The 12,487-nt window shown below is 46.4% G+C and overlaps 1 protein-coding gene across 1 annotated transcript in view; it reads right to left on the bottom strand.

Annotated features, from left to right (window-relative positions):
• Positions 1–1,417: 1,417 nt before the first annotated feature.
• LOC138498728 (CD5 antigen-like) overlaps positions 1,418–12,487 on the bottom strand; it is a 688,494-nt gene continuing 677,424 nt past the window's right edge. Inside the window, exon 7 of the mRNA XM_069622366.1 lies at positions 1,418–4,643. Coding sequence (XP_069478467.1) covers positions 4,111–4,643 — 533 coding nt within the window. The 3' untranslated portion in view covers positions 1,418–4,110. The remainder of the gene's footprint in view (positions 4,644–12,487) is intronic.

Here is a 12,487-nt window from a genome sequence, read left to right as displayed (position 1 = left end):
TATGTATATCTCTCACAGCCGTTTCTCCCATCCAATCCAGGTATCTTGCATTCTTTTAAAGGGACACCAGCTCCACTCCCCCTTCTCTGACTGTGGCAGAATAAAGACTCTCTAAGTTTAGATCGCCAAAGATAATAACCCAAGGGTCTTCTAATTGGGAATACAGAGGATCTATCCATTCCATTACTAAACCTACAAACATGTTAGAGTCTTCAGAATTTGGGTTCTAGTAAAGGTTGATGAGTGCCAGACAACCCTGTCTGTCTAAGGGATCGTCCATTAACTTTATTATTAATATCTGAATAAGGGTGTTAGGATGTATGACTGAATAACCTTCTCTATATAGCGATTTTTATCACAGTTAGAAGACCAGAGCTGTGCCTTTCCAATTCCCCCTTTGTTGCTTTATTCAGATATCCTGTGTAGCCATCCAATAAATGAATTTCCCTAAGCCTTGTTTCCTGCAAACATATAATGTCCAGTTTGTCCATTCTTATGGCAAACCTCTTAATCAGGTGGGTAAAGACTCTGGTGTTCCAGGTTCCCCAAAATCCAGCCTCCCAGTTCCTCTCCAGGTCAAACACTATCTCTAGAGGTCGGGGCAACGGCTCTGGCCAGCCAATCCCAGGACTGCCCTTTAGTGATGCTCTGCTTCAAAGGCTCGGCACTCCTTTCCCTGCCCTCTGGAACTTTTCTGTGCTGTTTATGGTGATCGTTAAAGAGTCAGAACACGTAAAACAGGCTTATCTCGCTGCAAGTTTTTTGGAGCCTCTTCTTACCCCTCAGGTATCTTCCTTTCGATTATGAGTATATAAAGGAGGTCTCGACTCGTGGGTTGTTTTTATTGGAGGCTTGCAGACTTTTAAATCAAAACCCAGAGCTCACAATTCATCGATCGCTTTACCATAAGCGCTGTCAAGGAGGCAGAGGTCATATGTAGGCACAAACGTTTTCATTTTCATTTGCAAAATCCACAGCCCTAATATCTTTAGATTCAATCAGACGTAATCGAGGGATGTGATGGAGGAGGCTCATTATATTGGGCCTCATTACGACCCAGGCGGTAAGTTACCGCCTGGGCCGTGACTTTACCACCATGGCGTAAACTACGTTTACGCCATGGTGGTTGGCGGACTTACCGCCCTATTCCGACCTTGGCGGGGCGGTAAGTCCCCAATCCCCATTTACCCTTCCCCATTCCCATTTTTGCCCCATAGGGTATAATGGGAGTGGGGAAGGCGTTAATTACGCCACCGTAAATTAAGGTGGCGTAATTAACTCCATGGTCCCTTAGCGCCATGGATTTTAACACCTGCTAAAAGCAGGTGTTAAAAGTGCCATGGCGCTAAGGGACCTCGTACTCAGGCGGTAAGGGTCGGCGCTGTTAACGCTGCCGTTAACCCCTTACCGCCTGGGTCGTAATGAGGCCCATTGTGTTGATTCAATATTAAACCATCGTTAGCCTCCAGTGCCCTTTCCAGTATAACCTTGCGGGTGGTCGTGGTTCTAGTCCTGTATATTAGACATTCTGTCGTGAGAGTTATTATATGAACGGGAGGTCCCTGCCAAATTATTAATATCCTGCTCACCCACCGCCTCACATATCTGTCTATCATTCCAGGAGTGCTCGATCATTCAAGCCAGCAAAGAGTGCAGCTTCTCTGAGATGACAGGCCTGTTTGTTGTTCTTGCCCATTTTTCTTCCAAAGTCAAAAATGAGAGATCGCGTTGGGTCGGCCTCTTGGATTGGAGTTCTGGCCCATCTTCTGCAGGGTCTGAGTAGGTCAAGTTATTTTCTGTCCGATTTTTATCCACAGAGTATTCAGATTCAAGATCTTTGAGTGTTGAAAACTGCATCAGAGGATCTGCAGAGATTTCTACGTCAATGATCTCCTCCTGTGTATAACAGGTCCTTAAAACCTTTTCATTTGTACCCTGGGTCAGATGACTTTCCTCACTACAGCCCAACCTATGACTTTCTGTTGTGGTTATGACGTTTGTGTATTCCACTGATACAGTTCTTACATTTCTAATAACGTTCTGTGCACCAACCCCCATTGAAGATTTTGTTAGGGGCACATTTTTGTCATTTTTTCAAAGGATCCAGCTTCTTACCTTATGCCGGGGCAATGTCCTGTTTTTGGGACTTTTGGTTAAAGATCGGGAAGTGATCTGCACTCTTAACGACTCTCCCTACTTGGTCCTCTGGCACAGTCACCATTGTTAATTCTGAGCTGCACCCGCTCGTACCTGAGCAGAAACTGCAGAGTTTTGGGAGAGAGGCATCTTGGGTTCAGCAGGGGGGCCCGGGGTGAGGGCTGCTCCCAAGGACGGGGAGCTCGTGAATCATCAGCAAGCTCTCAGCACATAGGTACTTGGGCAATGTTCACTGATTCTCTTGCAACTAGGATGGTTTCAGATTGTGGTAAACTCCCTGCAGTCGCTACTGGGACTTGTTTAGCATTGTGTTCCCTCACTGTAGTGCCATCATCATGCTTCAAGGGTGTAATTGTTTCCCGGTTCCCTCCCAGGAACATCCTTGTTTCATCCCTTGCTTCTTGAATTAAATTAATAAGAGTTTTGATGATCACCCCCTCTCTCTCCCTTTCCCTTGATCTCTTTTCTCTAGTAGCCTCGATAAATGATTCAATAAAGACCAACTTGGTCAGCATTAAGGCAAGTAGCGTTGCCTGGTCTTTAAGACTGTCATTTAGGTTTTCATATATTTTCAAAAAGGGTGACAGTGTAATGGGGACAATTGAACCAATGGCAGCCTGTAGATGGGCTGTCTGGCATCTGTACGGCCCACTTTTAGGGAGGCTTCCTTCTGGCCTCACAAATGTGCACTAGAGGTTGTCATGCATGTTTTTCCTAGCTCCGGAGGATCTTGGGGTGTTCCAGATGTCCTGCTGATCGGAGTCCTCACTAGAGTCTTTACTTGAACTTCTGTTATTGGGCACTTTGCCCCCCTAGGATTACAATCCATACTTAATTGCAGCATCAAGCTTGCAATATCCATTATGAATCTTGCCACCAAAGCATTTTCCTCTGTTAAGGCCTACGAGCCCATGTCCAGGTCCGACCCTGACTCTAGGGTTGAAGAATGTGTAGCTGACAGTAGGACCTTCAAGGCCTCTCAAGGCTTTTTACTGAAGTCGTGTGTGGGGGTGCAAACTTCTATTTGACTGGCACCATTCTCCAAAGCAGAGCTCTGTGCTCCCACACTGCTCGCCAGTGCCTCCTCATCCAACCCCAAAGGCTGCATCTCACATTCCCTCACATTCCCTCGCATTCCCTCACTCGGATAGGGGACTGCAGCAGGGCGATTGGATGCGGGAATACAGCGGGAATGCAACTCTGCATGGGATAGTTCGCGCCACTCCTCCCAAGCGCTACAGGTGGGGGCATCACTGACCTCTGCAAGTACTGTAGGCACTGCTGGTTGTTGCACATCGCTTTTTTTATAGCGCCATTTTATTTTTCCATATTCTGACAATGATTTACTCTGTGATTTGGATGGGGGAAACGTTCCCTTTTTTCTGCCAGGGATTGAAAAGATCATAGAACCTGGGGTTGAGTCTGGGGCTGCTTCATCCCCATTCACCACCTCCTGGGGTTTAGGTGGTTAATAGGGAGGCTCCCCTTTCCCTCCCCCTCTTCCCATGGTCTACACTTGGGTGAGTGGTAATTCCTGTTGAGTATTTGGTGCCTAGATCTTGGCCTGTAGTTTAGGCCGGTGGGTAGACGAGACATTTCAGAGTTTGCAAATGTAATAAACTGTTAATCTCAAGAGCATGATCAACTTCTAATGTTCAATAAATGTGGCCTTTCTGTGTCCTTCTGTGGCTTATATTTCTTTCATCCAGTTGATGGCTGTTCATCATAGGTCTCTGTGCCTTCTGTAGTCGTCATATCATTGCAGCTCATCATATCATTTTATATCTTATAATCACATTAAAGAGAAGGATCACATTGAAATCATGTACTTTTACTTTATATTAATTCTCCTTATATTGACAGGTTATAAAGTTACATTTTCCAAATAAACATTTGTTACACACTTGTCCTTCTAAGGCAAAGATTGTTAACGTGAGGTTAACACCCAAATGTTCAATTCAGCCTCACGGTGGCAGGAAAGTAGAGACAGGCATAAGGAAAGACTTTCTCTGTGAATGTGTCACTGTATGTGTACAGGTGCTTCTGATTTTCGGCATCGTAAAATGACAATAATTGGCCTTCATAGTCAAGGAATACTCCAAGTGTTCTTGCTAACATTTTGTCACCATTATATAGGGGAGGAGCAGTCTGCATCTTATATAATACGTAAAATGTGAGACCCCACCACCCACTACCAGCATAGAAGAAATGGATGAGTCCCCCTTTTAGAGCAGCCTGTGTTCCTACACCCAGAGAATAAAGAAGAGGTACTGTCACTTGATTAACTTGGACTTTCGGTGTCAATGTTAACTCCCAGTAATGCTTTCCCGATGTGACGCCCTCTGACCCCAGGACACACTTGAGCTTTGTAAATCTCTCCGGATTGTTGGGAACACTTTTTGGCTCCTTAAGGTAGGTGATCGTCTTCCCATCAGTGGAGATGTTGAGTGAAGCGTGAGCAGTGTCAGGATTCAGGGTGAGAGACTCTGGGGAGGGAAGGAAGGAGAGGGAGGTTAATGTAGTCCCAGATCTTTCAGTAAATGCTGTGTGTTTAGTACTTGTAAATGTATCCTTGACATGTTTTTAATTTGCTGTTTTGTACTGAAAGCAATGTATTCACTCATGACACACTCCTATTGCACTCCGACCTTTACTTTCTATTGTCACATACATGACCAGTTAAGTGCAGACAGAGCTTGCATAAACTTACTCCAGAGTCTGGAAACCACTCCCATGACCACCAGCACAATTAAAGAATGTCCTTTCAGACATCATTTGTTGAACAGTTTCATTCTGTGCCACTCATTGTCTTTCCACCGGTGCCAGATTCTAGAGACTTTGCACCGGTGCAAGTGCAATGTTCTCAGTATCATCCCCAGGGCAGAGAGTGCCCAAGTGCAAATAGTATTGCAGCCGATGTGTACATCCTTTCCACCATGACAAGTGCAATATGGTGTGGTATAGGCACTATGGCAAGCATCGATAGTGCTCTAGTGCTAATACCCTGCATTACTGCACGTGCACCACGGCACAGATTCTGTAATCAGGCCCCAGATTGCATGTTGCCACTTGTTCCCCAATGGGATCTTGATTGCTAGAGCAATTAACTGCCTCCGGATCACCTTGGTGGCTGGTGACACTTTTGAATGGAGCAGTGTAAATCTTTGCCACAAATCTGCAGGAGCAAATGAGTGAAGTGAGGGAACTTGAACCAACCTAGTGTGGTCTCCTCCAATAAAAAAATTAAAAATCATGAGTTAAAATGGTGCATTTTACAGAACGCTTTCTGTGAAAATATTTAGTAAAAAGACTGTTTGCAATTAGTTTTTCTAGAGTCACATGTGAACACATCCAGTAGATGCAAGTCACAAGCAGTGCACAGGAGCATTTTCCCGATGGAGTCACATGTGTACACATCCAGTAGATGAAAGTCACAAGCAGTGCACAGGAGCATTTCCCGATGGAGTCACATGTGAACACATCCAGTAGATGCAAGTCACAAGCAGTGCACAGGAGCATTTTCCCGATGGAGTCACATGTGAGCACATCCAGTAGATGCAAGTCACAAGCAGTGCACAGGAGCATTTTCCCGATGGAGTCACATGTGTGCACATCCAGTAGATGCAAGTCACAAGCAGTGCACAGGAGCATTTTCCCGATGGAGTCACATGTGTGCACATCCAGTAGATGCAAGTCACAAGCAGTGCACAGGAGCATTTTCCCGATGGAGTCACATGTGTGCACATCCAGTAGATGCAAGTCACAAGCAGTGCACTTGAGCATTTTCCCGATGGAGTCACATGTGAACACATCCAGTAGATGCAAGTCACAAGCAGTGCACAGGAGCATTTTCCCGATGGAGTCACATGTGAGCACATCCAGTAGATGCAAGTCACAAGCAGTGCACAGGAGCATTTTCCCGATGGAGTCACATGTGAGCACATCCAGTAGATGCAAGTCACAAGCAGTGCACAGGAGCATTTTCCCGATGGAGTCACATGTGTACACATCCAGTAGATGCAAGTCACAAGCAGTGCACAGGAGCATTTTCCTGATGGAGTCACATGTGTACACATCCAGTAGATGCAAGTCACAAGCAGTGCACAGGAGCATTTTCCTGATGGAGTCACATGTGTACACATCCAGTAGATGCAAGTCACAAGCAGTGCACAGGAGCATTTTCCTGATGGAGTCACATGTGAACACATCCAGTAGATGCAAGTCACAAGCAGTGCACAGGAGCATTTTCCTGATGGAGTCACATGTGTACACATCCAGTAGATGCAAGTCACAAGCAGTGCTCAGGAGCATTTTCCTGATGGAGTCACATGTGTGCACATCCAGTAGATGCAAGTCACAAGCAGTGCACAGGAGCATTTTCCTGATGGAGTCACATGTGTGCACATCCAGTAGATGCAAGTCACAAGCAGTGCACAGGGGCATTTTCCTGATGGAGTCACATGTGTGCACATCCAGTAGATGCAAGTCACAAACAGTGCACAGGAGCATTTTCCTGATGAAGTCACATGTGAGCACATCCAGTAGATAAAAGTCACAAACAGTGCACAGGAGCATTTTCCTGATGGAGTCACATGTGAGCACATCCAGTAGATAAAAGTCACAAGCAGTGCACAGGGGCATTTTCCTGATGAAGTCACATGTGGACAAATCCAGTAGATGCAAGTCACAAACAATGCACAGGAGCATTTTCCTGATGAAGTCACATGTGAACACATCCAGTAGATAAAAGTCACAAACAGTTCACAGGAGCATTTTCCTGATGGAGTCACATGTGAGCACATCCAGTAGATAAAAGTCACAAACAGTGCACAGGAGCATTTTCCTGATGAAGTCACATGTGAACACATCCAGTAGATAAAAGTCACAAACAGTTCACAGGAGCATTTTCCTGATGGAGTCACATGTGAGCACATCCAGTAGATAAAAGTCACAAACAGTGCACAGGAGCATTTTCCTGATGAAGTCACATGTGAACACATCCAGTAGATAAAAGTCACAAACAGTTCACAGGAGCATTTTCCACAGTAAAAAAACAAACATGTCCAGACTGGCTTCACTAGCATGGGCCAATATGGCCACATAAGACACTGATCAGGTTAGCTTTACCCTTAATGCCAGTAAACAATATCATGCCAGAGTATAAAAAATATATATCCAGACTTGCTGCACCAATGTAGGGCAGTCCAGACAACTAATACTTATCATGTTCTCTTGGTGACCAGTTAAACATGCCTGAATACAGTAAAAAAAAACATGTTCTGACCCGTAAAAAAACGTACAAATTCTGTTTTACCCTTGAGGCCTAGTTAAAAATGTCACGCAAAATACAGGCAGCACCAATGTCTAGCCACGGTCAAAAATATGCCCCATCTTGCTGCCAAACACAAATGGGTCCTTCTGGTCTCACAGACAGCACTGGCACACCTCGATTCTTGAGACAGTTCAAGGGGGTTTATTTTCCTCCGAGGGTTCTAGGTCATCTCACCCTGACATCTGCCCAGGATCCTCCTCCCTAACCAGGGTGTCTGTAGCCTCTGGTTAGTTCTACCAAATGTTGACCTCTACTCTACTCTAATTCTCTGTCTTCTGCTAATGGTGGTTTCCTAGGATGCTGACTATGTAGACCCCCTCAGGGACTTTCTAACTGTCCCTACTCTAGCCAAGGATTAGTATTATATGGGATATAGGGAGAGTGTCTTGCACTTAATCTGTGGATCCAGCTAATGTCTTCAATGATGACACCAAGGTTCGTAGCCTCACAGGAGGGTGCAGGAAGAGGGCCCAGAAAGGGCAGCCAGAGAGTGAAAGAAGAAAGGAGGGAGCAGGTGTACCAATAAGGAGGATTTCAGTCTTGCTGGCATTAAGGCAGAGATCATTGGTGGCATCATTCCTGAATTGCAGCCAGAGTGTCTGGTATGAGAGAAGGAGCAGAGGTTGCTGAGGGGAGCCTGAAAGAGAGCTGGGTGTCATTCTCTAAACACTGAAAATTGGAGCAGAAATTAGCAATGCAGTGGGCAAGAGGTGCCAGGTAGTGGTTGAAAAGCCAGGGAGAAAGGTTAGACCCCTTGGGGGATACCACAAGTAGAGAGAGAGATATAAGAGTGTAAAGACCCCAGTTAGACCTGAGAGGGTGCGTTGGTGAGAACGGAGGTCAACCAAACCAGAGCCTGATCAGTGAAACAGAGGTTATCATGAGGCAATTTAGCAGAATTGTATGGTTGATCGTATCAAAAACAGAGGATAGATCGAGGAGAATGAGGACTGAATGAGGATTGGAGTCAAGATTAGAGAGCAGGTCTTTGAGGGTGTTCTGGCGAGCGGTTTCCATGCTCTGGCAGCTCTGAAGCCAGACTGGTTGCCCTGGAAACAACCAACAGATTCAGATGCAGATTAAGCTGGGAGATGGCCTGATTTTCCAGGAGTTTGCCCAGAAAAGGAGTTATGGAGCTTGGGCGATAGCTGCCCGGAGAAGAAGGATCAGCAGAGGGCTTCTTAAGAAGGGGGTGCACACGGGGGTGCTTGAGGGTGGAGGGGAAGTTCCAGTGGCAAAGGAGTGATTGCAGAAATCGGCCAAGTCTGGAGCAAGGGTGTTGATGAGGTCCTTGATGGTTCTGGGTGAGCAGGGGAGAACCTGCTTTGATGAAACATTCATAGATCAGACTTGTCTAGAAACATTGTTAGGGGCGAACAGGGGAAAGGAGGAGAAAGGAGGAGGAGAGAAGGCCCCAGATGGGCCAGGAGTGGTATAGAAGGTGGAGGAAGAGAGCATGGACAAGATATCCTGAGTTTTAGTGGTAAATGAGAAGCCGAGCCCATGAAGAGGTCCTGGGAGGGATCAGGAGAGGTACTGAGTGCAGCAGGATTGCCCAGTTCCTTGCAGATTTTAAACTGTTCGACTGAGTTGTTAGATTCCTCAGAGATGCAGGCTTGGATGTAGGCTCTCTTCTTAAAGAGGAGAAAGAGTCTGTACTGCCTTTGGAGCAGGCAGCAGACCTGTTTGTCAGGGGGTGCTCCAAAGCCCTTTACTTCCTCTCTGCCCCGTACACTTGCATTTAAAGTCAGCAAGGTCAGAGTCGTACCAAGAGTTGCACTTGGAATTGGGCTTCAAGCGGATCCTCATGACAGAGGCAAGGACATGCAGAGTGTCAGAGAACGAGAGATGAAAGTAAGAGAGGACTGTCCTGAGGGGTAGAGAGAGAATGGTGGGAGCAAATAAGAAAGTTATCACTAAAAGAGAGAGGAGTGGTCAGAGGGTTAGGGGTTAGGGATGAGGAGGTCTGAGGAGATCAGAGTATCCAGATTGTGTCCTGCAGACTGAGTCAGGCCAGAGAAAAGAATAAAGAGAGAAGGAGAGACACAGAGGCTGTGAAAGAGTTTTGAAGAAGGGATGGTAGCATCCAGGTGGATGTTCAGGTCTCCAAGGAGGAAAAGTTGAGAGGAAGAGGAGATGTCAGCCCACTAAGAGAGGAAAAGGGCCTCCTGATCAGGCTGCCTGTAGATAGGGGCCACTGTGAGAGAGAGGTTAGGAGAGATAGAGAGCCTGCAGACCGGGCATTCAAAGAAGGAATAGTCCTGCATTGGAATTATAGAAGCAGGGATCAAGGCTACACCCCCACCGGGATGGTTGGTTATAGGTTCAGAGAGGATCTGGTATCCATCAGGAAGGAGAGTGTCAAAACTCGTGACAAAGCTGGCCATGAACCAAGTGTGGGTGAGACCGAGTATGTGCAAATCAAGCTCTTCCAGGAGACGGCAGATGTCAGAGGAATGTTTGACAGCTGAGTGAGAGTTCAGAGTAACGATGTGGAGCAGGTTGCCAATTATGAAGGATTCCAGGGAGGGATACAGGCCAGAGGTACGCCCTGCAGAAGTGTTGGAGAATGGGCAAAGGGGGAAGGAAGAGAATGCAGGGTAGTCAGAGAGGAAGAAGAAATTGCCAGAGGTGTGGCAGAGGAGGGGGGCAACAGGGTGGCCAAAGAGGCAGCAGGAGGTGCTGGTGAGGTGGCTGAGGAAGGTGGTGGCAGAGGAGCCTGAGAGTGGTAAGACGGGATAGCCAGAGAGGAATGGAAGTTGATAAGGTGCACGTGAAGTGTCTATCAAAAAGGAGGAGATCGGCCTGAGGACCCTGGACCAAGAGTGTGCTGTTAGGCAGAATCCTGTGCAGTTCCCTTGGGGAACACTGCAAAAAGATTAAGACTACAGGAGTAAGCAGTAAACTCAATTGGTAGCAGTCTGCACCAGCCAGATTTACCTGGTAGCTGTGGCTGAGCAGTCAGACTTCTCTCAAGAAGAGTTAGGCAGTATACAGTGGATACACAATAGGGCTAAAAACACAGTAGAGCAAGCAAACACTAACCAGAGCTTGTTATCAAAAGTATATAATTATTTATTTAAACACACTTTCGAAAATACACTAGCACTATAAATCAAAAGCAAGTTCCAACACAATCAGAAAAGTATTCACACCTCCCTTAGTAATTACTAGACAAGTCTAAGTCAAAACACCACTTTTCGTTAAAACAGAGGTGAGCACATAACTTAGATGGCACTCCAATGATTAGGTTAAAGGGAGAGAAAAAGGCAGGTCTAACACAATCAGAAAAGTATTCACACCTCCCTTAGTAATTACTAGACAAGTCTAAGTCAAAACACCACTTTTCGTTAAAACAGAGGTGAGCGCATAACTTAGATGGCACTCCAATGATTAGGTTAAAGGGAGAGAAAAAGGCAGGTCATAAAAATAAAACAGTTCCCAACACTTTTAAGAGACAAAAACAAGATACTGACAGCAGAGTATACTGTAGCGCCAAAATTCATAGGCCAGTCCCACTTTGAATGGAGCAAGGCGAAATGTGCCCAAGATCACATGGTTTAGAAATACATTCAAGTCTTTGTGAAATGTTCAAAAGAGGTTGGGGTGATTCCAAAGGTAAAGCTAGAAGGTCTGGGGGCCAACCCAGTTGGAAAGCCAAGGATTTAAGGGACACCTTTAGCAATCTGACGAAAGGGAGGCTAGGTGGAACACAGTACCTTTAAGAGAGAGGAAGCTCCAGTGGTGGCAGTTGTTCCTGGCTGCGGGTGCACTTCATTGTTTCGACCAGGGGAAGAGAGGACCTCGTCGATGAGGAAAACCTCAGAGTCGTTGCACTGCCCAGGGAAGAAACCAGCCGCGAAGTTCGTCGGTGAAAAGGTGCCTTCCTGGTATTCGCAGTCACAGTGGTGCAGCTTGGTTATCCATCCGCTGGGGTGCTTGGCACGGGCGATTCGACCACGGGACGTCCTGGAAGGCAAAATGGCGAACTGGCTGATCCCACCAGCTCAGAGGGAGAAGACTCTTCCAGCAGAAGATCTCCTCTTGTCGTCGGGAAAATGGTGAGGTCGTTACAGCAGGGCTCCACTGGTGGTATCGTTGTTGCAGATGGCTCAGCTTCTCCCCTCTTCAGATTTCTTAGGTCCTGTGGCGACTTCTGAAGTTCCAGTCCCAAAAGCCCTGCTTTTATGCAGAAAAAACCCCATTCAACAGCCTAGCTGTCACTCAAACATGCTAAGTGGTGAGCCGGGCGGCTCACCACTGGGCCAATCAGAACAGAGTGTGACTTGGGTTGCTAAGGCAACCCAGTCCAGGGTGCCAATTCCCCCACCCACACATCCTGTGGAACCCAGACAGAGTGGCACCAGTTGGAGGGCTTCTGTGGAGAAGCCTGACAAAAAGTGGAACAAAGGGCCTAACCTTGGTTGGAGTTACAGAGACAGACACGAATAAACATTTTAGAAAAGAGTTCTGGCGAAAAGACCCAACTGATATGATTTAATATTAAATAAATGAATCGGCGGTATCTTTAACATTACATCAAAAAGTGGTGTGTTTAAAATCAATGGGAAAATCCCATAGGAAATATTCTGGTGGAATATTTGCCGTGGTAACCTCTGCCACCAGCCAGAAACTTGACAAGGGGGGACTGGACAGTGCCCCCTTGGAAACAGACCCAGGGGCAATCGAATTAAGCCCTTCCAGTACTTCCACAATATGATGGTTTGTACTGGTACTGTTCACAATTTTGGACTAGTAAAGCCAATGGTGACTTTACATGCCCTGGGAGACAGTAGTCAGACCCAGGGTATGGAGTCTATGTTTGGGGGTCACTATGCCACCCCTGTTACTGCACTGAGGGTGCTGTGTAACACATACACAACAAACAGATGATACCCTATGGAGTAAAGGACCCCATAGCCCATAAGCACACAAATAGTCAGAGACATATCTCAAATCATGTCTAAGAGTGGGAGAGTTTCACTCTTAGCAGGAGAA

The sequence above is a fragment of the Ambystoma mexicanum genome, chromosome 5q, assembly GCF_040938575.1.
Source record: "Ambystoma mexicanum isolate Mex_15411 chromosome 5q, UKY_AmexF1_1, whole genome shotgun sequence".
Classification (NCBI taxonomy): domain Eukaryota; kingdom Metazoa; phylum Chordata; class Amphibia; order Caudata; family Ambystomatidae; genus Ambystoma; species Ambystoma mexicanum.
Note: the sequence above shows the minus strand (reverse complement) of the source record. Positions and strands in the feature narration are given on the sequence as shown.